The 21,362-nt window shown below is 35.6% G+C and overlaps 1 protein-coding gene and 1 long non-coding RNA gene across 4 annotated transcripts; both read right to left on the bottom strand.

Moving 5' to 3' along the window:
• Window positions 1-2,636: 2,636 nt before the first annotated feature.
• LOC145616270 (uncharacterized) lies at window positions 2,637-3,804 on the bottom strand. Its single transcript, XR_014107617.1, has 3 exons — window positions 3,465-3,804; window positions 3,102-3,331; window positions 2,637-2,883 (listed from the first exon to the last, which is right to left on the bottom strand). It is a non-coding gene; the product is annotated as an uncharacterized LOC145616270 (long non-coding RNA).
• Window positions 3,805-5,663: 1,859 nt separating this feature from the next.
• On the bottom strand, window positions 5,664-14,185 carry LOC145616357 (UDP-xylose transporter 3-like). 3 transcript variants are annotated; one of them, XM_081671068.1, is made up of 9 exons: window positions 14,050-14,185; window positions 13,672-13,950; window positions 12,071-12,255; window positions 11,730-11,797; window positions 10,860-10,992; window positions 10,568-10,729; window positions 10,207-10,479; window positions 9,070-9,631; window positions 7,718-7,849 (listed from the first exon to the last, which is right to left on the bottom strand). In XM_081671068.1, exons 2-8 carry the CDS (start codon window positions 13,799-13,801, stop codon window positions 9,515-9,517), a joined length of 1,068 nt encoding a protein of 355 aa, XP_081527194.1. In that variant the 5' UTR covers window positions 13,802-13,950; window positions 14,050-14,185; the 3' UTR covers window positions 7,718-7,849; window positions 9,070-9,514. The 3 variants fall into 3 exon arrangements, with proteins under 3 accessions (XP_081527192.1, XP_081527193.1, XP_081527194.1); XM_081671066.1 differs by lacking the exons at window positions 10,207-10,479; window positions 10,568-10,729; window positions 10,860-10,992; ... (2 more) ...; window positions 13,672-13,950; window positions 14,050-14,185 and adding exons at window positions 5,664-6,213; window positions 6,463-6,792; window positions 6,907-7,219; window positions 7,328-7,485 and having other exon boundaries at window positions 7,626-7,849; window positions 9,070-9,514; XM_081671067.1 differs by lacking the exons at window positions 9,070-9,631; window positions 10,207-10,479; window positions 10,568-10,729; ... (3 more) ...; window positions 13,672-13,950; window positions 14,050-14,185 and adding exons at window positions 5,664-6,213; window positions 6,463-6,792; window positions 6,907-7,219; window positions 7,328-7,485; window positions 7,951-8,226 and having other exon boundaries at window positions 7,626-7,849.
• Between the last annotated feature and the right edge of the window lie 7,177 nt (window positions 14,186-21,362).

Below are 21,362 nucleotides of genomic sequence, written 5' to 3'. Positions count from 1 at the left end.
TGTAAATTACTGTTTTATGGTTTCACCATCTTTTTAAGTCTTTCCTACATAATTTTATTGCTGATTTCTACTGTTTCAGAAAGAAGTTTTCACATTCATTTGCAACCTCTTAAATTGATTAAAAAACTCGGTTTATTCACAACATATATATAATGCAGGTTAAGATGTTTGTTATCGACGGGTACAATTTGGCAGTGCATGCAACTAAAAGATAAGAGGCATACTCACTGCACTTGAATTTCCACGGCCGGTCCGACCTGTCCCGGTCTGATTTTGGACGGGTTTTGGGCACTCCGGAATTGAGTCAGGTCCGACTCGACCCGATTTTAAAATTTGTTTAGCGGGCTTTTTTTTTTGAAAGGATTTATTTAGCGGGCTTGATAATGGCTTTTATGCAATTTTATTTGTTTTTTTAACCCGACCTAGAAAGCCCGTGTGGCCCAGCTAGTTTGGGCACGTATTATTTGGCCCGAGGAATGGGCTGAATTTTTTGGCCTTAGCCCAGCCCACCCAATGATCACCTTGAGAGTTGGGTAAGGAAATAAAATCATATCTTAATCATGATTTAAGATTTATAATAATGGCTAAGATTCGGGTAAATCATATATTAAAGGATACGATATTATATGCAGAGGTATTTATATCAAAGAGGATTTTTGATATCAATCAAGGAATATTGTTGACAATCAAGGAATATTGTTGATATTATTTTCTATAAAAGGAATAGAAGTTTAGTATAAATACCAATAAACTAATGTCTTTCTTTCGTACATCTTAAACTTTTCATTCAAAAAACTACATTTTTCATTCTCCTTTTTCTTTTAAACAAAAAGGCTTACAACTTTAATATGGGAAAACTACATTTTTCTCTTTGCTTCTGATACTAGTGTTGTTTTGTATGTCTCCTGGTAAGTACAAGTATATGAATTGTTTTGGGTGTACAAAAGTGCGTATTATGTCCACATAATTTTCGTAAAATAAATCATTTAGCTTTAGTGTTTAAAAGTTCATAAAAAATAAAAGTACGCCTATACTAAGGGCCTGTTCATATTTACTTAATTTCAGTTCAGTTCAGTTCAGCTCCAATCAGCTCAGTTCAGTTCAGCTCCAATCAGTTCAGTTCAGCTCTTAATTTCTCTCTCTCATAAAATATTCATTTCAGCTCAATTCAGTTCAGTTCAATTCAGCTCCCATCAGTTCAGTTCAGCTCCAATCAGTTCAGTTCAGTTCAGCTCAATTCAGTAAATGTGAACAGACCCTAAATGTTTTTGCACATAAGATAATTATTCTCATATTTAATCTTTTTTTTTAATTACGGAGTATATATTTTGTCAAAACATAAAAGGGTAAAATTAATTTTTTTTTATTTAGGTAAGAGTAAATTGACAAATCTAGTTAGTTTTTGAAAACGTTTGACAAATTAATATATTTTTTTTTTTGACGTGAACATTTGACAAATTAATAATTGCATTTTTCATTATAATTAAAATTCTCTAACCCCTTGTAATTTTTTGTTTTATAGAAAATGTTAGTAGCATTGGAGTTGGATCTACCCTACTTGAAAAAAAAAAGGTATCGACAGTTCTAGAGTTTCTCCACTGGGGTTAAATTGCCAGCCAGAAGACCCGCGTAGTCCCGATGATTGCAAGGGTAATTGTCGTTGCTCCAATGATAATACCGCTTGCTGTTGTAATTGAATTGATAAATACTTATCCGAACCATAAATAAGGCAATATTTTTCTTATGGTGATTTTTTAATGTGTCAATGTAGTTTCTAATAGTACCATAACCTTCAATAAAATAATAAACTCGTACTTCTTCTTATGTTTATGATATACGATCGATTCACTATCTCCTTATGATAACTAGTTTGACTTGCACCGCACGATGCTAATTGGAGAAGGTTATCAATTATCCGATTTTAATCTACAAGACTACAACTGTAACCTGCAAATGAATGAAATAGGTGCTTCTAAACCAAGATACCAACAAACGTAATTACCCATGATCAATTTCATAAATAAATATGATATTGTATCATGATCTACATTAAAAAGCATATATATATATATATATATATATATATATATATATATATATATATATATATATATATATATATATATATATATATATATATATATATATATATATTATTAAAATGAGAGAATGAGAAGGATGAAATATGCATAAGTTTTTCACTAAATGTGCATATTTTGTTCTGGAAAATCTTAAAATGTGCACCTTATGTTCAAAATTTATGCACATCAAATTTGGTTCAAATTTTTTTTTTGCACATCTAGTTCAAAAAATATGCACATTCACCACAAAAATTATGCACAAAAAATCCTTCTAATCCTTCTCATTTTAAGGAACTTCTCATTTGACCCTATATATATATATATATATATATATATATATATATATATATATTACATATATTATATTATATATTATATTATATATTATATATTATATATGGGCTCCGATACTGATCTTTGGGTATGTCAATTTGAACCATGCTGCTAAAGCTATTCATGTAAAATAAAAATAAAAAAATGTAGTATAATTTGATTTTATGAATAAAAAACTTATAAACAACCATATAGAGTTGAAAGTTGAAACCATAAACACCATAAAGTAAAAATTACTGTAATAAACAGTAAATAAATATTCAAAGTGACTTATTTAAATACCTCCAGCATAGCTTGAGCCCACAACAATAACAGGTGAGTTATGTGCTGATAAGTTGGCCTTCAAGCTGTTAATAATATTGGTAAAATCTTGCAAGGATTGTTTGACAGATAAACAATCTCTAATCTGATGATCCGCCATGGCTAGTTCTATTGAATTCAATGGTATTGAATCACCATTGAAACGGTGCTGAAGAAAATATAATAAAAGTTATAAAATTAAAAATCTACTCAAAATTAAATTACATGAAGACTATGAAAAATTGATTTATTACTACTTAAAGATTAGGAGTACATCTTAAAGAAATAAAACACTTGTTACCAAATGAATTTGGGATGTACTAAATTTCTATCACTCCTACTTAAATCCAAGTGATGTACCCTATTAATAAAATTTTAGCAAAGTACCTCAATTCGAACTAACATGGCCTTCAACTGAACCGCACCAAGAGATAGGATGCCGCTATTTGGGATCCTTTCGATGTCAATAATTCCTCCTAGTCTGACAATTATCGGAGCCCCTGCTCCTGCCTACTGAGAATCATCGATTATATATTTTTGTTGAAAAGTGACATTTTGAAGGTGTTTCTGCTCGTGGAAATGATCCAATTTTTGTGTATACTTGTATTCTTTCAAATCTGAAAAGGAAATAGAGCAAAATCAAATTTAGCATTAAACATATATATTGTATGGAGTAAAAATCATACAGTAAAACACTATGAAAAGTAAATTAAAAAATAAATAAAAAATTAAGTGGAAACTTCATCTTACCCACATTAGTTGATGAAACCCCCAAACAAAATAGTACTACAACAAGTACAAAGGCTACGTAGTTGAATTGGGCCATATAGACAAAGCAGCTGAAATCAAAAGAAGAGATGAATACTCGTATCTCTCTCGTCTAAAAACCACCAAATTGAATTTCAGTTTCATGAAAAACTTTCAAGTTAATTTCCTCAAAATTCAGCAAAGAAAAGATGATTGTGAGAAGTTTGTTTTAATGGATGAGGAAGAAGACCCCTAAAAGCAATAACAATGACAAATTAAAAATCAACACGTACTTGCAATTCCAAGAAAAAGCCCTAAGAAATCTGACATATAATTTAAGGGATAAAGGACTTTAAACAGATGAAATGAAGAACAATGATATTAGAGTTTGGTTGTTATATTTATGTTAATTTTGTATATTTGGCAAGTTGATCTTGTTAGGAGTTTTAGGCAAGTTATGTATTGTGTATATATATGTGATTATTATCAATACAAAAGGTTAAGCCGTTTTCTCCCATTGTTCTTGATTTTATCATGGTATCAGAGCTCTCTAATTTCTAGAGATTTTTTCGATCCTTAGTTTGTACACGTACTAAGAGCAAAGTTTGCTTTATTTTTCTATAACTAGCAAGAACTTTATCAAAACTTTTCTATAACTAGCAAGAATTTCATCAAAAGTTGGAAAATCTGCTTTATTACTAGCTCATACCAAAGAGAATTTCACTCTAGACGGTTTGTCAGCAACACAATTCTGTTTTCTAAAATGTTAAGTATATATCTCATGCAACTTGTATACTTGTAGTTTATCATGAAACTAATCAAGGCTAAAACTACTGTTGTACTCTACTACACTTGTAGTTTATGTTGTGTACTATATGAAAATAATCGAGGCTAAAACTATTGTTGTATTATACTTGTATATGCATCGCAGATTTTTAATCTGTAGATATTCTCATAGATACTTAAGATCGTTCAGGTCAAATTGTATTAGGATTTGAGATCTGCAGACTAAATTTTGCATTAGCAAGCAACTGATAACATTCCTTTAACCTTAAGTTTTGGTCCTAAGGATGTTACGTGGTGCTGTGGCTGATTCACGATTCAAGCGAGTCAAGTCTTGTGTTGCAGGTTGTGTTCATTCTTATCCATCAGGTAGTCCTTTTGAAAGCAGAGGCACCCCTTGTTCTAGTGCTTTCACTCCGGAGATGTGTATTTCTACTTTCTGATATTTTTGCAGCTAAGGGGTAATTTGTCCAAGCCAGAGGCTAGCCTCATGCTAGTGCACTACTCTGTTACAGACACTCAAACTAGTGTAACAAGCAAAAGCATCACTAAATTTCGGCACCCAATACCTCTTATGCCTATAATCCTACCTCTGCAGGTACTGCAGAGCCCCTCATCAGGTTGACTGATACCATGTATAGTTCAACCCAGGAACTATAGCCCAGTCTCCGATGCTCGTTCTACTATAAGTCCCTGCAGAAGTTGTCTCATGCTCGTAGAAGAAGCAAAAAATGATAGTTTACGAGCAGATGAATGAAAATTGTTGCACTGCTGATCAGAAGAAAGAACTTCTAAGTGACAAATCAGATAATATTCACTCGTTCATAGGTCAATCCAACATAAATTCAGTACAGAAGCTTGTTATCTTGCTAGTAGACCAGCAGGGTAAATTGTTTTTCAGAGAAGCTGTATAGAACAACGGGTATGCAGGCCATGCTGCTAAAGCTTAAGTTATGCAGTCCAACAGACAGCTTAAAAGTAATAATTTGGAATTGCAGGAAATTATTAATAATGCACTTACATAGTTAGATCTCTATTAGGGAGCTGATCACTTAAATAAACACAAAAACTAGTTGTGTACTTAATACTTATGTTATCCCTTCAATGTGCTCTTATGGGCCGGGGGTATTTGGAGGTTTTTATGCCTCAGCAAGCTGCTTTTATAGTAATTTCCTTTTCGCATTCTTTAGCAACATCTTAATAACATTAATAATCTCGGTTCATTAAAAACGCATAATGCAGGCTAAGATATTTGCTATTGACAGGGACTACTTGGCAGTGAATGGAATGAAAAGATAAGAGGCATAACTGTGCTTGTATTGTTATATGAGGACAAAGTTGTGGTATCAACTTCAAACCAAATTAGTCAATGTCCACTTCCACCAAATCAAGGCCTCTCGTTTTTCATGATGTTGAGTTACTACTACTGTTATTTTAACAGGTAGGATGATAAAAACAATATCATTTTGAATATATAATTAGAATACCAGTTAACTATTATTTTATGACAGATTAATATACACACAGAGCGTAAACATGCCAATGGGACATGACTAAAGAATTCTGATAATTTAATCCTCTTCCTATGACTACTTTTTAAGAGCTTCATCGAGTCTGATTTTTCCCTGCCTTTTATCATCTCTGGTAGTCTGAGCTGAATTGACGGTACCCTTTAGCCTTCTGCCCTGACTAGTTGAGACATCAAATGGTGATTGGAACCCAATGTGCTCCACAGCCCCAACTGTCTTAGATAATCTCTTTTTCATTACCTCTTCTAACAATGACCGGTGAAGTCTTTGGCTCTGCACATCTATAAGTGAACGATTCCTGGTCAACCGGTGCTTGTCCTTTGAACTCTTGCTCTTACAGCTTGTAAATCCTTCTGCATCAGCAATTGAACTGCAACTCAAATTAGTGGTCTTATCAGAACGTGTTGAGCTGTAAGAGCTGCATTCATCAGGGGAATCCTCTGCAAAATTAGATAGTACAACTTTAACATTTTAAAAGATAACAACATAGAAAATTACACAGAAAGAACAGATATCAAACCATTCCATGTGAATTTTGTTGAAGTTAAATTGATGCTAATAGACGGTTTAGATATGATTAATAGTTTATATTCTCAATTATCAATTTGGTCCAATCATACATATATTGTGAGTCGGACTTGTTGGTAATTTTATATAGTACATATCTTTAGAGAAAAAAAGACACAAACCTTGGAAGCAGTCATTGCCAAGAAATATTTGGCCACTCCCATGAGAAGAAATCACCCCTGAAGCTGAAGCTACAGAAGATGAGCATGAAGAAGAATTATACAAACCACGAGCCCCATCATAGTTGTCTTCTTGGTAATCGTAAGGTTGGGATGTAGATGACACCGGTCTCTTCCAATGTGGCATCAAAACAGAAATTTCAGCCTCAATCATTTCTGCTATTTCTTTTGGTTCCCAATCAGTGATTTCCAACTCCTGCACCATCTCTAATGCAACCTCTTCCGGCGTATCACTTATTATGTCAAATGGGAAGAATATGTTCCGTGCAGGACCTACAAGATAACATAGACATTTTTAGAGCCGTAAGTTTATTAAATGCCATATTGATCAAGAACATGACAGAGTTGGACAGATTTGCATAATGCATGATTAGAATGTGTACATACCATGTCCATCTGAAAACTGCACCTTGAGAAAGATGATACCATCTTCAGGTTTCAGAGTCCCGGTAATTGTCATATTAGTCCTTGATAGACTATCAACCAGCTTCAACTTTCCAAGATTGGATGAGCTATTAAGAATTTGATTTTCGCTTTCTATAACTTTGGTGAGCAATAAATCACCATCAACTGATGAAAGAAACGGGTCTAGAAGTAAGTCACTTGCAGATAATCTCTTGGATTTGGGGGCTAAACATTTTCTAACAAATTGTTGTGCTTCCTTGTCTTGAATCAGATTTATTGCTGTTGGTAACTTACCCTGATTAACAAAAAAAAAAAAAAAAAAAAAAATTTACCAAATAAATATACTACTTCAATGGTATGTATGTTTGTTAGTCACCAGCCATTGATCAAATCACAACTTTACCAATGTGACTTTCTTGTATATATGTGCAGGATTGACACATTCACTATATGGATATTCCAAAGTTAACATCTCGAGTAAGCACATGCCAAATGAGTATACATCAACCAACTCGTCGTAATCCTCTTCATATAGCTCAGGTGCCATAAATTCAGGTGTACCTGCAATATATGACGCAAATAGAAACACACAGCAAATTAACCAACAGCAATATCAATTTCTACATAAGATCGGTTGGAGGCTCCAAATTGGCTGTGATGAAGGCGTGAAGCTAGCTGGACACATATAAGTTTCTCTGTACCTATAATAGTGTGGGCAGATTTGGAACCACTGAGAAGTGCTGCCAATCCGAGATCACCAATCTTGACTTGGCCAACATGACCATTAACAAAGATGTTATCACACTTAAGGTCTCTATGAATGACTGGAGGATCATGGCCGTGCAAGTAAACAAGGCCTTGTAAGATTTGGCGAGACCACCTCTTAATAGCTTGGATGTTCACCCTCCTATATTTTTCCCTGTACCTGAAATAATGGTGATTCAGAAACTTTTAGCTACTCACCTGAATTCATGCTATAAAGCCCCTGCAATAAGAGAACCTGGAAAGACTTATAAGATAGCTTACTGTCTAAGAGTGCCAGAAGTGAAGAGTTCTGTGATGAAATTGCGTCAAAAAAACAAGATAATTCCCAAGTTTCCCTGTACCTGAGATAATTATCTTGTTTTTTTGACGCAATTAGTTTTGCTAAATGGGTGTATGAACGTTTCTTCTTCAAAAAAAAAAAAAAAAAAAAATGGGTGTATGAACTGATCAATCATAACATGAATAGTATTACGCTGTGTAACGCAACTGGTTTGAAGTTTCAGAGTTCAAAGCAAGAGTTTCAGTTTAAGTCTTCGAGTCTTTCTTTTCCTTTAACTTAGGATGGTATCTGTCTTTATTCAATTCATTCGTCGTCATTTGTCTTTTGGCATATACGAAAGCTGCATAGGACGATGATGTAAACCCGAGAGGCCAATGATGTAGACAAAATATAGTGATTGAATCTTAAGACTAACAAATGTTCCGAAAGGATAATGTTGTAGACAAGATATCGTGATTGAAAGTCAAGGCAAATCAATGGAAGCCAAATGTTTGACGGCCACGTGTCAGTAGGTCAAATATTGATATTAATGAAAAAAAAAGAGGGGGAAGGGACAGTGAATGATCGAGCTCAGACGGCACTTGAATTCCATCCGATTAATCATCAGGATTTAGTGGCGGACCCCAAAGTCCACCTACAAGTTTTGTCTTCTTCATCACTCGATCAATATCAATATTTTCAACGTTACGGAAATCGAACCCGGGTGTTTAGTTCAGAATACCGAGTTATACCATTTCAAGATACCACTGGTCCCTGGCCTTTATTGTTGACTAAAGTTTCCAATTTTAGTTACTACTCGTACCCTCTTCCAGTTGAGGATTAAGAATTAGGAATAGGGTGTCTATATTAGGTATTGAGATTTATTTCTAGAAGTATAACTTGGAATCTACCCATTATTTCACTAAAATTGTGAAATTTTACTGGATTTTTTTAGTTTGGTACTTTTTTTTTTACTACCTCTGTTTCATATTAATTGCAATAAATACAATTTTATCGCTCACAAATAACACCCCTTTGTTGCTATTAATATGAAAAAGAGGTAGTAATTACATGAACTCTTTTTTTTTTTAAAGAAGAGCTGAGGAAAGTATCCTACGTACTCGGCAAGAGAAAATCACCATTTCCTCATGGATGTGAGGAATTGAGCTTCAGATGCCATTTTATGATAAATTAGAGCTTGCATCTTCATTGCAGTATTCCTGAAAAACAATAGACCAAAGAGACTTAACAGTAACCCACATTGTAAATTTTGTAATGAAGAATTGAAGACCATGGAAAATCTACAAAATAACCATCTCGCTGTTGATGAACATCTACAATTACCCAAATATACCTATATATATTCCATTGTTCTCAATTTTTTTTCATTGTACTAACAACCAAAACTGCCTACATGAACAGAGAAATTTTCTTAACTACACCTCAAAGTTTAACTGAGATAAAACGCTAAACTGTGCACTGCAATGACTTGCTTTCAGCGACATCTTCATCACTGGAATCCATCAGCCTGTATATTTTGAACTTGCAACTAAGACTACATAACCTTCAAGCATCCACGTCCTTTTTTGAATTCCAAACAGGCTCTTTTGCCACAACACCGTCAGCCAAGATTGAAGCTCCATTTTCCGCAACTATCAACGGATCTGTATCATTTTCATTACCCTGCAAAAGTTACAAGTGTACTAAAGCTCAGTATGTTAAAATTTCACTATGAAAGGCCAAACTTTTGATATTATGATTAGCATTTCTTGATCCAAACAATTTTACATCCAAATTAAATCCTCCTATTCTCAAGTTATTTCTTGAGGTTCTAGCCCCGACTGCCAAAGACGACACTTTTAATACTTATATGTGAAAAAATCTCTAAGTTACATGTTGTCACATGTTGCTCACTCATTGGTAAGCATCCAGAAAAAGGTAATACTTAAGAGCCACTGCACCTGAAGACAGACACCTACCAAGTACCGACCTTTTGGTGCCTGACATCAATTACCTCATGTATGTGAGCCTGTGTTTTTCTAGAAACCAAATTACTAGACTAGGCCACTAGATTTATCATTCTCCACTCTACAAGCTTGTGCATAGGAGGTCAATCATCACATCAACCGATGACCCTATTTATGCCCATTATGCTTGATACCTCCCAGAATTTCATAGACACACACAGATGACCCAATCTCCAAAATTTAAGTCATAAATAAATAAAACTTAAAGTGTTATGAGAATTATTGAGAAACCTGAGAATGCTGCGCTGATGCATCTGGAGCTTTCTGCTGGCCCTCTGCTGAACAATAATAAGAGTACAGAATCATTCCTACCACGGCAACAAGTATACCAAGGATGTTACGCCAACTGAACGGATCACGAAGTAGTACGTAGCCGAATGTCAAAACTAAGCATGACTTCAAATGTCCAAGGACCTGATAAGTAACTGCTGATGTTTTCCCTATTACAAGAAAAGTGCTGAAATTTACAGAGATGGAAATCAGGCAGGATAAGACAATGAAGACCTGAAAGGAAACAAAATTATTTTAGTTGCACAATCATTTTATACAAAGAGAAGTGTAAAAAGATCTTAGGACACAAACAAGTTCTTACCAAAACTGTTGGGGTGTAATTGAATGCAAAAACATTTTTGTTAGTCAGAAGACCATCAAGAAATGGGCCAAAAATGAACAAGGTTATTGCTTGGTATGGGCATGACTGATACAGGAGCTGAGTTGAGGAGACCTTGAACTTCTTTTGAATGGAGTTTGTCATCTGAGAGATTGATTAAGATATCAAACAAAAAAAAAGCTTTTCTATCATCATATTCAAAATTTAAATATTAATATCCAATTATTTAAGAAAACCACAGCAGGTAAGTTTCAAAAAGTTCATTTCAGGATACAATTTGAGCGACACAGGTTGTCAAAATGGCAAGCAGTGACAGCACAGAACCCAGAAGATTGAGCTGCAGGTCAGTTATGGTTGCAATGCCAACTCCCAGAAGAAGTATGCCAAGAGAAAACTGGATACTCCGACTGCAATCCATGATGAAAGTATAGATGAAGTCATAATATTATGAAGCAAGTAAAAAAAAAAGCTCATTTAGTTAGCAAAAGACTGAATACAAGATACTCTACGCCATGAGAAGAGATTCAACCAATGGCAAGGCGTCATTTGGAGCCTAATTTTAGTAAAGTTTCAACTTTTCTTTACATAATCAGAAAAAGCAGAAAATATGGAAGCCAGAGGCTCATAAAGTGAACACAACACCAAATCAGCATATTACATTAAAAGACGATTTTGTACTCAAAAATTCCTTCTCTCAGCATTACTACTCAGATAATAACATAAAAACTATTTAAAATGAACTTAATAATGTTGTCCTTCCCTGTAATTATTCATGATGATCAAAATACTAAAAAGGAATACTAGTGAGTAAATAGAGGAGATTGATTATTTGATAGAAATGTACACATTGTAAAGACTCATGAAAGGCTAATAATCTTTACTAAGATTCAATATCCAATAATACTATCTGGAATGTGAAACACCATTTCGAGTAGTAGAACAAATTTTAATATGCAACCAAAGAATAAACATAGTTGGGTTCTCAATAGAAGAATTTCACAAGGCAATATTCAAGTATAGATTAAGATATACCCCTCTCCCTCTCAGGTCAAAGTTACAATTTGACATTGGCACACTATTCTGAAGTATAAGTAGACACAGAAAACTTAACATGCAAGAGCACTTGGCAAAGGTTAACCCTGACCTGAATTTCTTTAAGAAGAACAGAGTCTCCAAAAGGACAGTGCATGGAATGATAGCCAACTTTGTCATCTGCAGTTTACAAAAAGGTGAAGTTAAAAGCATCTCCACTAAATTCAAAGAGGATAATAGGAAAAAAAAAATTGGAAAAGGGGAATCAATGCACTTTAATGCACTATGTATTTCAAAAGGCAATCAACAACTAGAAAAAATTGAGACTATTAAGGACCAGAAGACTTTATTGCAACTTACGTGAAATCGTGAATTCAGACCAGCTGAGCAACTTATATGTTGAATATAAGATATAGATACATGCTTAAAGAGATAATACTTCAAAAGATGTACCTGGTAGAAACCAACAGAATTAAATCCCAGGCTAAGATTCAGTAGTCCAATAGATATTCCATTCAGTATGCCGAATCCCATCACCGCTCTTGGATCAAATGGTTTATGTTCAAACATTTTCAGCCATAGTGCAACATGAAGCGAACAAAATGTAACTAGAAGGTGCCAACTGGTCAAAGTAGTAGCTGCAAATCCCAAAAAGTGATTCAACACAACATCAGAAAACAAGGCAGGATAATTAATGTGAGGATTATTATATAAAAGGCCTATTACTTATTACTTCTGATCAAGTTACTCTATCTTCCCATACACTCAAATCACTACCCCACTTTTTTAGTATGGTTTCTTTATGCATAGTGTCGCTTTCTCCCTTTAGTACTTCTCATCGAAAATTTTCAATAGGAAAGCAACAAATTAATTGCCATCTTGTATAGTTTCTGTATCCTGTATTCCTTCAATCTGGTGAATTTTCTAACCCACAACACTCCCCCTTCCTGACCAAATGAGAGTTTTTTCAGACTGATTGCAAAAAAATTACACTGAGATGAGTTTACTAGGAAGCACTAATATGTGGCTCTTCTGTCATACTTTCTCCACCCTCACCCCCAATCCCCCCCCCCCCAAATCCCGAATTCTTGAAAACATGTTCTTACTTCCATTCATGTGATCTGTTCCCTAATCTGTTCAAGGGAATGAGCGAGCTAAATGCCAAAATTAACATGGAATTTAGGTACTATTTAATCCACAGAGAATCTATGTTACAATAAGTCTAGAGCTTGACTCGTCTTGGTCCCTCCTCTTCCTCTAAACTCTTCTTTTCTTCCATAATCTCACTTCACCAATCAATGAGCAGCTGAAAACTAATTACAATAGATAGTGATGCGATCATAATAACCCATGAAAGGCCAACCAAGGCATTGACCCTTTAAAGTTTTTTGTTTCTACTTCAACTACAACCGCAGCCCCTATCTAAGACAGGACTCATTTTAATGCATAAAACACAGAAAAGTGAAAATAATCTTCTACTACTAACAGGAGACAGAAAACATGGCAACAATCGATCAATTAAAGTCGCCCATATCTATTATCTAACCATACACCCGCGTCATACAAGAATTGCTACAAAGTTGTAACATAACCCGAAATCAACAATTCAACACAGGTTTGAAAATTTTAGTGCATCCCTTTACTGAAATGTCAAAACTTCGACAAGGCCAAGCGTGCTAAATATCTCCATCTATACCATAATTCCCCATCTCCATCTATACAATAATTCCACATCTCCATCCCAAGTCCATTAACAAAGTGGTCCACATTCAAAGCAATTTTATTTTAATTATTTCAATTCAACTCCATAACATTGAATAATGTACTTAGCAACAATCTAAGCAGCCCAACACAAATTAAAAAAGAAACAATGCTACACAAACCCCAGGAATGTCACCCCTAATCCCTTAAAAACACATTAGCAAATGAAAGCAGCATATATTGATCATATACAATTTCTATCCTACACACGGGTGTAACATCTTTCGGGTATAGAATGGACAACCGACACACGTACATTATCAATATAACACAATAAGAATGTGGGGACTAACCAAAAGTGAAGCCAAGAGTACTAATAAGAGCCTTGTTACAGATAACAATGGAAACTGAAGAAATCACTGATAAACATAATGCTCCAATTGTTCCAAGCTGAAACCGCTGGTTTTCAGATTTCTCACCCATCTTTCAAAACTTCCCACAATTCAATATTCAATCTTTGAAAAATCCCTCAAAAATGCATGCTTTCTATGGTAAAAATAAATTGAAATGAGGACAATCAGCTTGGAGGGGAGTTCAATCTGTAAATTGATCAACTGGGTTTAACCCTAGATCTGTCAATCAAAGATGAAAAAGATGAAATTTTGCAGAAAAATCGGAAAGGTGGGGTGAAATTTATTGGGGTTGAGGAAGGAGAGAGAAAGAGATTGTACCTGTTGAACATTGGGATCACTGAATAGCAAGAGAATCGGGATATTACGGTGGAATTATGTGATGCAGAGAATGGTGTGCAGTGTAATAACAGTGAATCAATGCGTGTATGTGTGTCAACATTTATTGTTTTCTCATTTCAAACCTCAAAGTCACATTTCAAACCTCAAAGTCACTATACAGGAAATTAAAAATTAATTAGGTTGGATTTAGAATCTATTACTACGTACAAAGTATTAAAAGCATTACCATTTAAACTACTCAGTTTTGATCTAAACCGACCCGATAACCCGACCTGAACCGGCAATTATCTGAACCCGGATAATGGGGTGAAACTAGTGACCTATAACCCGACCTAAATCTAGTTTGATGTTAACCGACAACCGATTTGATCCAATACTCTTTTTACCTGAATCCGAACCTGCTCCTGACCCGAGAGTAACCATCAACCGATTTAATTCGACCCAACAACAATTTGAACCCGAACTAGTACCCGACCCAATTAGAACCTGTACTCGAGTCATGAAAGGTTTAATAAAATTTATTTGCCTTTTGTTCAACTTATATATTGGTACAAAACTGTAAACCCACAATACGATTTAACTTGTATGCCTTTCGTTCTCTATTACTCATATATAGGTTTAATAAAATCTTGATAATGCTGATCAAATTATGAAAGGCGTAATTATATAAGTTCAACTTGAGCACATCGATATTTATTGGAATTGAACTTGAACCAAAACTCAACTCAACACTAACTCGAACTTGAATATACCATCTATTAACCCACTCAAACCTGACTTAGACACAACCCGACCTTAACCGACAATGATCTGAACTCAGCCTGTACTCGAACAATGGGATGGATTATAGCCTTCAATTTTGCCACTTTTTGCCATCAGGCCCCGAAACCTCTAAATTTCCTCCAAAAGCGTGGATTAGTCTTCAGTTTTGTAATTTTTTGACCTTTTTTCGCCCGAAAAAAAAATTGCCGAGATTTTTAACATGTCCCTAATATCCTCCGGGAGTCTAATTGGGTCAGTGGAACCATCCAATATGCGCTTAAACGATCATTTTACCCGTTTACAAGTTGTAGTAATTTTGGAAACTCAAACCTACAACAGACGTTTATGAGAACATATAACGATCATATATAGTTTCAAACAGCATTATATGACTCATATATGTATCCCTTAGGGTCTCAAGGCTTTTCGCCACCAGGCCCCAAAACCTCAAATTTTACACAAAAAGCGTGGATTATACCCTTCAATTTCGTAATTTTTTAACCTTTTTTCGCCCGGAAATAAAAATTGTCGAGATGTTCACTATGGTCCCTAATACCCTCCTGGGGTCAAATTGGGTTGGTGGAACCATCTAATACGCCCTTAAACAGGCATTTTACCCGTTCACAACTTGTAGTAACTTCGTAAACTAAAGCCCTACGACGTACATTTATGACAACATATAATGATCATATATGGTTTCATTTGGAATTATATGACCCTGAGATATATCCTCTAGGGTCTCAACACTTTTCGCCATTGGGCCCCGAAACCTCTAAATTTCCTCAAAAATCATGGATTATAGTCTTCAATCTGTAACTTTTTAACCTTTTTTCGCCCGGAAATCAAAATTGCCAAGATGTTAACCATGGTCCCTAATATCCTCCGAGAGTCAAATTGGGTCGGTGGAACCATCCCATATGCTTTTAAACGATCATTTTACCCGTTCACAACTTCCAGTGATTTTGTAAACTCAAGCCTACCACGGACGTTTATGACAACATATAATGATCATATGTGGTTTCAAACGGCATTATATGACCCCAAGATGTATCCCTTAGGGTCTCAAGGCCTTTCGCCACCAACCCCGAAGCCTCAAAATTTACATAAAAAACGTGGATTATAACCTTCAATTTTGTAATTTTTAACCTTTTTTCGCCCAGAAATAAAAATTTCCGAGATGTTTACCATGGTCCCTAATATCCTCCAAGATTACAATTGGGTCGATGGAACTATCCAATACGCCCTTAAACGGTCATTTTACCCATTCACAACTTGTAGTGATTTCGTAAACTGAAGCTCTACCACGTACATTTATGACAACATATAATGATCATATATGGTTTCAAATGGCATTATATGACCCCGAGATATATCTCCTAGGGTCTCAACACTTTTCGCCATCGTGCCCCGAAACCTCTAAATTTCCTCAAAAAGCGTGGATTATAGTCTTCAATTTTGTAATTTTTTGTCCTCTTTTTGCCCGGAAATAAAATTTTCCGAGATGTTTACCATGGTTCCTAATATCCTCCGGTTGTCAAATTTGGTCGTTGGAACCATCCAATGCGCCCTTAAACGATCATTTTACCCGTTCACAACATGTAGTGAATTTGTAAACTCATGCCAACCACAGACGTTTATGACAACATATAATGATCATATGTGGTTACAAACGACATTAGATGGCCCTGAGTTGTATCCCTTAGGATCTCAAGGTTTTTCGCCACCGGACCCCGAAACATCAAAATTTACAAAAAAAGTGTGGATTATAGCCTTGAATTTTGTGATTTCTTTAATCTTTTTTCATCAGGAAATAAAAATTGCCGAGATGTTTACCATAGTCCCTAATACCCTCAGGGAGTCAAATTGTGTCGGTGGATCCATCCAATGCGCCCTTAAACGGTCATTTTATCCGTTCACAACTTGTACCGATTTCGTAAACTAAAGCCCTACCACGTACATTTATGACAACATATAATGATCATATATGGTTTCAAATGGCATTATATGACCCCAAGATATATCCCCTAAGGTCTCAACACTTTTCGCCATCTGGCCCCGAACCTCTAAATTTTCTCAAAAAGCGTGGATTATAGTCTTCAATTTTGTAATTTTTTGACCTTTTTTCGTCTAGAAATATTAATTACCAAGATGTTTACCATGGTCCCTAATATCCTTCGGCAGTCAAATTGGGTCGGTGGAACCATCCTATATGCCCTTAAACGATCATTTTACCCGTTCAGAACTTGTAGTGATTTTGTAAACTCAAGCCTACAACGGACGTTTATGATTACATATAATGATCATATATGGTTTCAAACGACATTATATGACTCATAGACGTATTTCTTAGGGTCTCAAGGATTTTCGCCACCGGGCCTCGAAACCTCAGAATTTACACAAAAAGCGTCGATTATAGCCTTCAATTTTGTAATTTTTTAACCTTTTTTCTCCAGGAAATAAAAATTGCTGAGATGTTTACCATAGTCCCTAATACCCTCCGCAAGTATAATTGTGTCGGTGGAACCATCCAATACGCCCTTAAACGGTCATTTTACCCGTTCACAACTTGTAGTAATTTCATAAACTAAAGCCCTATCACGTACATTTATGACAACATATAATTATCATATATGGTTTCAAATGGAATTATATGACACCGAGATATATCCCCTAATGTCTCAACACTCTTCGCCATCGGGCCCCGGAACCTCTAAATTTTCTCAAAAAGCGTGGATTATAGTTTTCAATTTTGTAATTTTTTTGACTTTTTTTTGCCCGAAAATATAAATTTCCTAGATGTTTACCATGGTCCCTAATATCCTCCGGGTGTCAAATTGGGTCGTTGGAACCGTCCAATATGCCCTTAAACGGTTATTTTACCCATTCACCATTTGTAGTGATTTTTTAAACTCAAGCCTACTACGGACGTTTATGAGAACATATAATAATCATATATGGTTTCAAACGACATTATATGACTAAGAGATGTATCCCTTATGGTCTCAAAGCTTTTTGACACCCGGCACCGAAACCTCAAAATTTACACAAAAAGCGTGGATGCCTTCAATTTTGTAATTTATTAACCTTTTTTCGCCCGAAAATAAAAACTGCCGAGATGTTTACCATGGTCCCTGATACCCTCTAGGAGTCAAATTGGGTCGGTGGAACTATCCAATACGCCCTTAAACGATCATGTAATTCGTTCACAACTTGTAGTGATTTCGTAAACTAAAGCCCTACCATGTACATTTATGACGACGTATGATGATCGTATGTGGTTTCAAATGGCATTATATGACCCCTAGATATATCCCCTAGGGTCTCAACACTTTTCGCCAACGGGCCCCGAAGCCCATAAATTTCCTCAAAAAGCGGGGATTATAATATTCAATTTTGTAACTTTTGACCTTTTTTCGCCCGGAAATACAAATTGCCGAGATGTTTAATTACCATAGTCCCTAATATCATCCGGAAGTCAAATTGAGTCGGTGAAACCGTATATTACACGTTCACAACTTGTAGTGATTTTGTAAACTTAAGCTGACAATAGACGTTTATAAGAACATAAAATGATCATATATGGTTTCAAACGGCATTATATGGCCCCAAGATATATCCCTTAGGGTATGAAGGCTTTTCACCACCGGGCCCCGAAACCTCAAATTTTACACAAAAAACGTGGATTATAGCCTTCAATTTTGTAATTTTTTAACCTTTTATTTGCCAGGAAATAAAAATTGTGGAGATGTTAACCATGGTCCCTAATATCCTCCGGGTGTACAATTGGGTCGGTGGAACCATCCAATATGCTCTTAAACGGTTATTTTACCCGTTCACAATTTGTAGTGATTTCGTAAACTCAAGCCTACCACGTACATTTATGACAACATATAATGATCATATATGGTTTCAAATGTCATTATATGACCCCGATGCATATCCCCTAGGGTCTCAATACTTTTCGCCATCGGGCCCGAAACCTCTAAATTTCCTCAAAAACCGTGGATTATAGTCTTCAATTTTGTAATTTTTTAACTTTTTTTGCCCGGAAATAAAAATTTCTAAGATGTTTACCATGGTCCCTAATGTCCTCCGGGAGTCAAATTGGGTCGGTGGAACCGTCCCATAACCCTTAAACGGTCATTTTTCCCGTTCACAACTTGTAGTGATTTCGTAAACTCAAGCCTACCACGGGCGTTTATGACAACATGTAATGATTATATGTGGTTTCAAACGGCATTATATGGACCCAAGATATATCCCTTAGGAACTCAAGGCTTTTCGCCACCGGGCCCCGAAACCTCAAAATTTACACAAAAAGCGTGGATTATAGCCTTCAATTTTGTAATTTTTTAACATTTTTTCACCCGGAAATAAAAATTACCAAGATGTTGACCATGGTCCTTAATATCCTCCGGGAGTCAAATTGGGTCGGTGGAACCATCCCATATGCCCTTAAACGGTCATTATACTCGTTCACAACTTGTAGTGATTTCGTAAACTTAAACCTACCACGGACGTTTATGACTATATATTATGATCATATATGGCTTCAAACGGCATTATATGGCCCTGAGATATATCCCTTATGGTCTCAAGGTTTTTCGCCACCGAGCGCCGAATTGAAACCTCAAAATTTACACAATTACAAAAAGCGTGGATTATAGCCTTCAATTTTGTAATTTTTTTAACCTTTTTTCACCCGGAAATACAAATTGCCGAGATGTTTACTATGGTCTCTAATATCCTCCGGGTGTCAAATTGGGTCGTTAGAACCGTCCAATATGCCCTTAAACGGTCATTTTACTCGTTCACAACTTAAAGTGATTTCGTTAACTTAAGCTTACCACGGATGTTTGTGACAACATATAATGATCATATGTGGTTTCAAACGGCATCATATGGCCCCGAGATGTATCCCTTCAGGTCTCAAAGCTTTTCACCGCTGGCCCCGAAACCTCAAAATTTACACAAAAAGCGTGGATTATAGCCTTTAATTTTGTAATTTTTTAACCTTTCTTTCGCCTGGAAATAAAATTGCTGAGATGTTTACCATGTTTCCTAATATCCTCCATGAGTACAATTTGGTCGATGGAACCATCCAATATGCTTTTAAACGGACATTTTACCCGTTCACAACTTGTAGTGATTTAAAAAACTCAAGCCTACCACGTACATTTATGACAAAATATAATGATCATATATGGTTTCAAATGGCATTATATGACTCCGAGATATATATTCCCTACGGTCTCAACACTTTTCCCCATTGGGCCCCGAAATCTCAAAATTTCCTTACAAAGCGTGGATTATAGTCTTTAATTTTGTAATTTTTTGACCTTTTTTGATCGGGAATTAAATTTTCCGAGATGTTTACCATGATCCCTTATATCCTCTGAGAGTCAAATTGGGTCGGTGGAACCTTCCCATATGCCCTTAAACAGTCATTTTACCCGTTCACAACTTGTAGTGATTTTGTAAACTCAAGCCTACCACGGACGTTTTTGACAACATATAATGATCATATGTAGTTTCAAACGGCATTATATGGCCCCGAGATGTATCCCTTAGGGTTTCAAGGCTTTTTGCCATCGGGCCCCGAAACCTCAAAATTTATACAAAAAACGTGGATTATAGCCTTTAATTTTGTAAATTTTTAACCTTTTTTCGCCCGCAAATAAAAATTGCCGAGATGTTTACCATGGTCCCTAATATCCTCCGGGAGTACAATTGGGTCGGTGGAACCATCCAATACGCTCTTAAACGGTCATTTAACCCGTTCACAACTTGTAGTAATTTCGTAAACTAAAGTCCTATCACGTACATTTATGACAACATATAATGATCTTATATGGTTTCAAATGGCATTATATGACCCCGAGATATATCCCCTAGGGTCTCAACACTTTTCGCCATCGGGTCCTGAAACCTCTAAAATTTCTTAAAAAGCGTGGATTATAGTCTTCAATTTTGTAATGTTTACCCTTTTTTCGCCCGGAAATAAAAATTTCCGAGATGTTTACCATAGTCCCTTATATCCTCTGGGAGTCAAATTGGGTCGGTGGAATCGTCAATAATGCCCTTAAACGGTCATTTTACCTGTTCACGACTTGTAGTGATTTTGTAAACTCAAGACTACAATAGACGTTTATGACAACATTTAATGATCTCATATGGTTTCAAATAACATTATATGACCCCGAGATATATCTCCTAGGGTCTCAACACTTTTCGCCATCGGGCCCCGAAACCTCTAAATTTCCTCAAAAAGCGTGGATTATAGTCTTTAATTTTGTAATTTTTTGACCTTTTTTCGCCTAAAAATAAAATTTGTCGAGATGTTTACCATGGTCCCTGATATCCTCCGGGAGTCAAATTGGGTCGTTGGAACTGTCCCATATGCCCTTAAACGATCATTTTACCCGTTCACAACTTGCAGTGATTTCGTAAACTCAAAACTACCACGAACGTTCATGACAACATATAATGATCATATGTGGTTTCAAACGGCATTAGCTGACCCCGAGATG

This window comes from Chenopodium album, chromosome 26, assembly GCF_948465745.1.
Source record: "Chenopodium album chromosome 26, dcCheAlbu1.1, whole genome shotgun sequence".
NCBI lineage: Eukaryota > Viridiplantae > Streptophyta > Magnoliopsida > Caryophyllales > Amaranthaceae > Chenopodium > Chenopodium album.
This window is presented reverse-complemented; position numbering and strand designations above follow the sequence as displayed.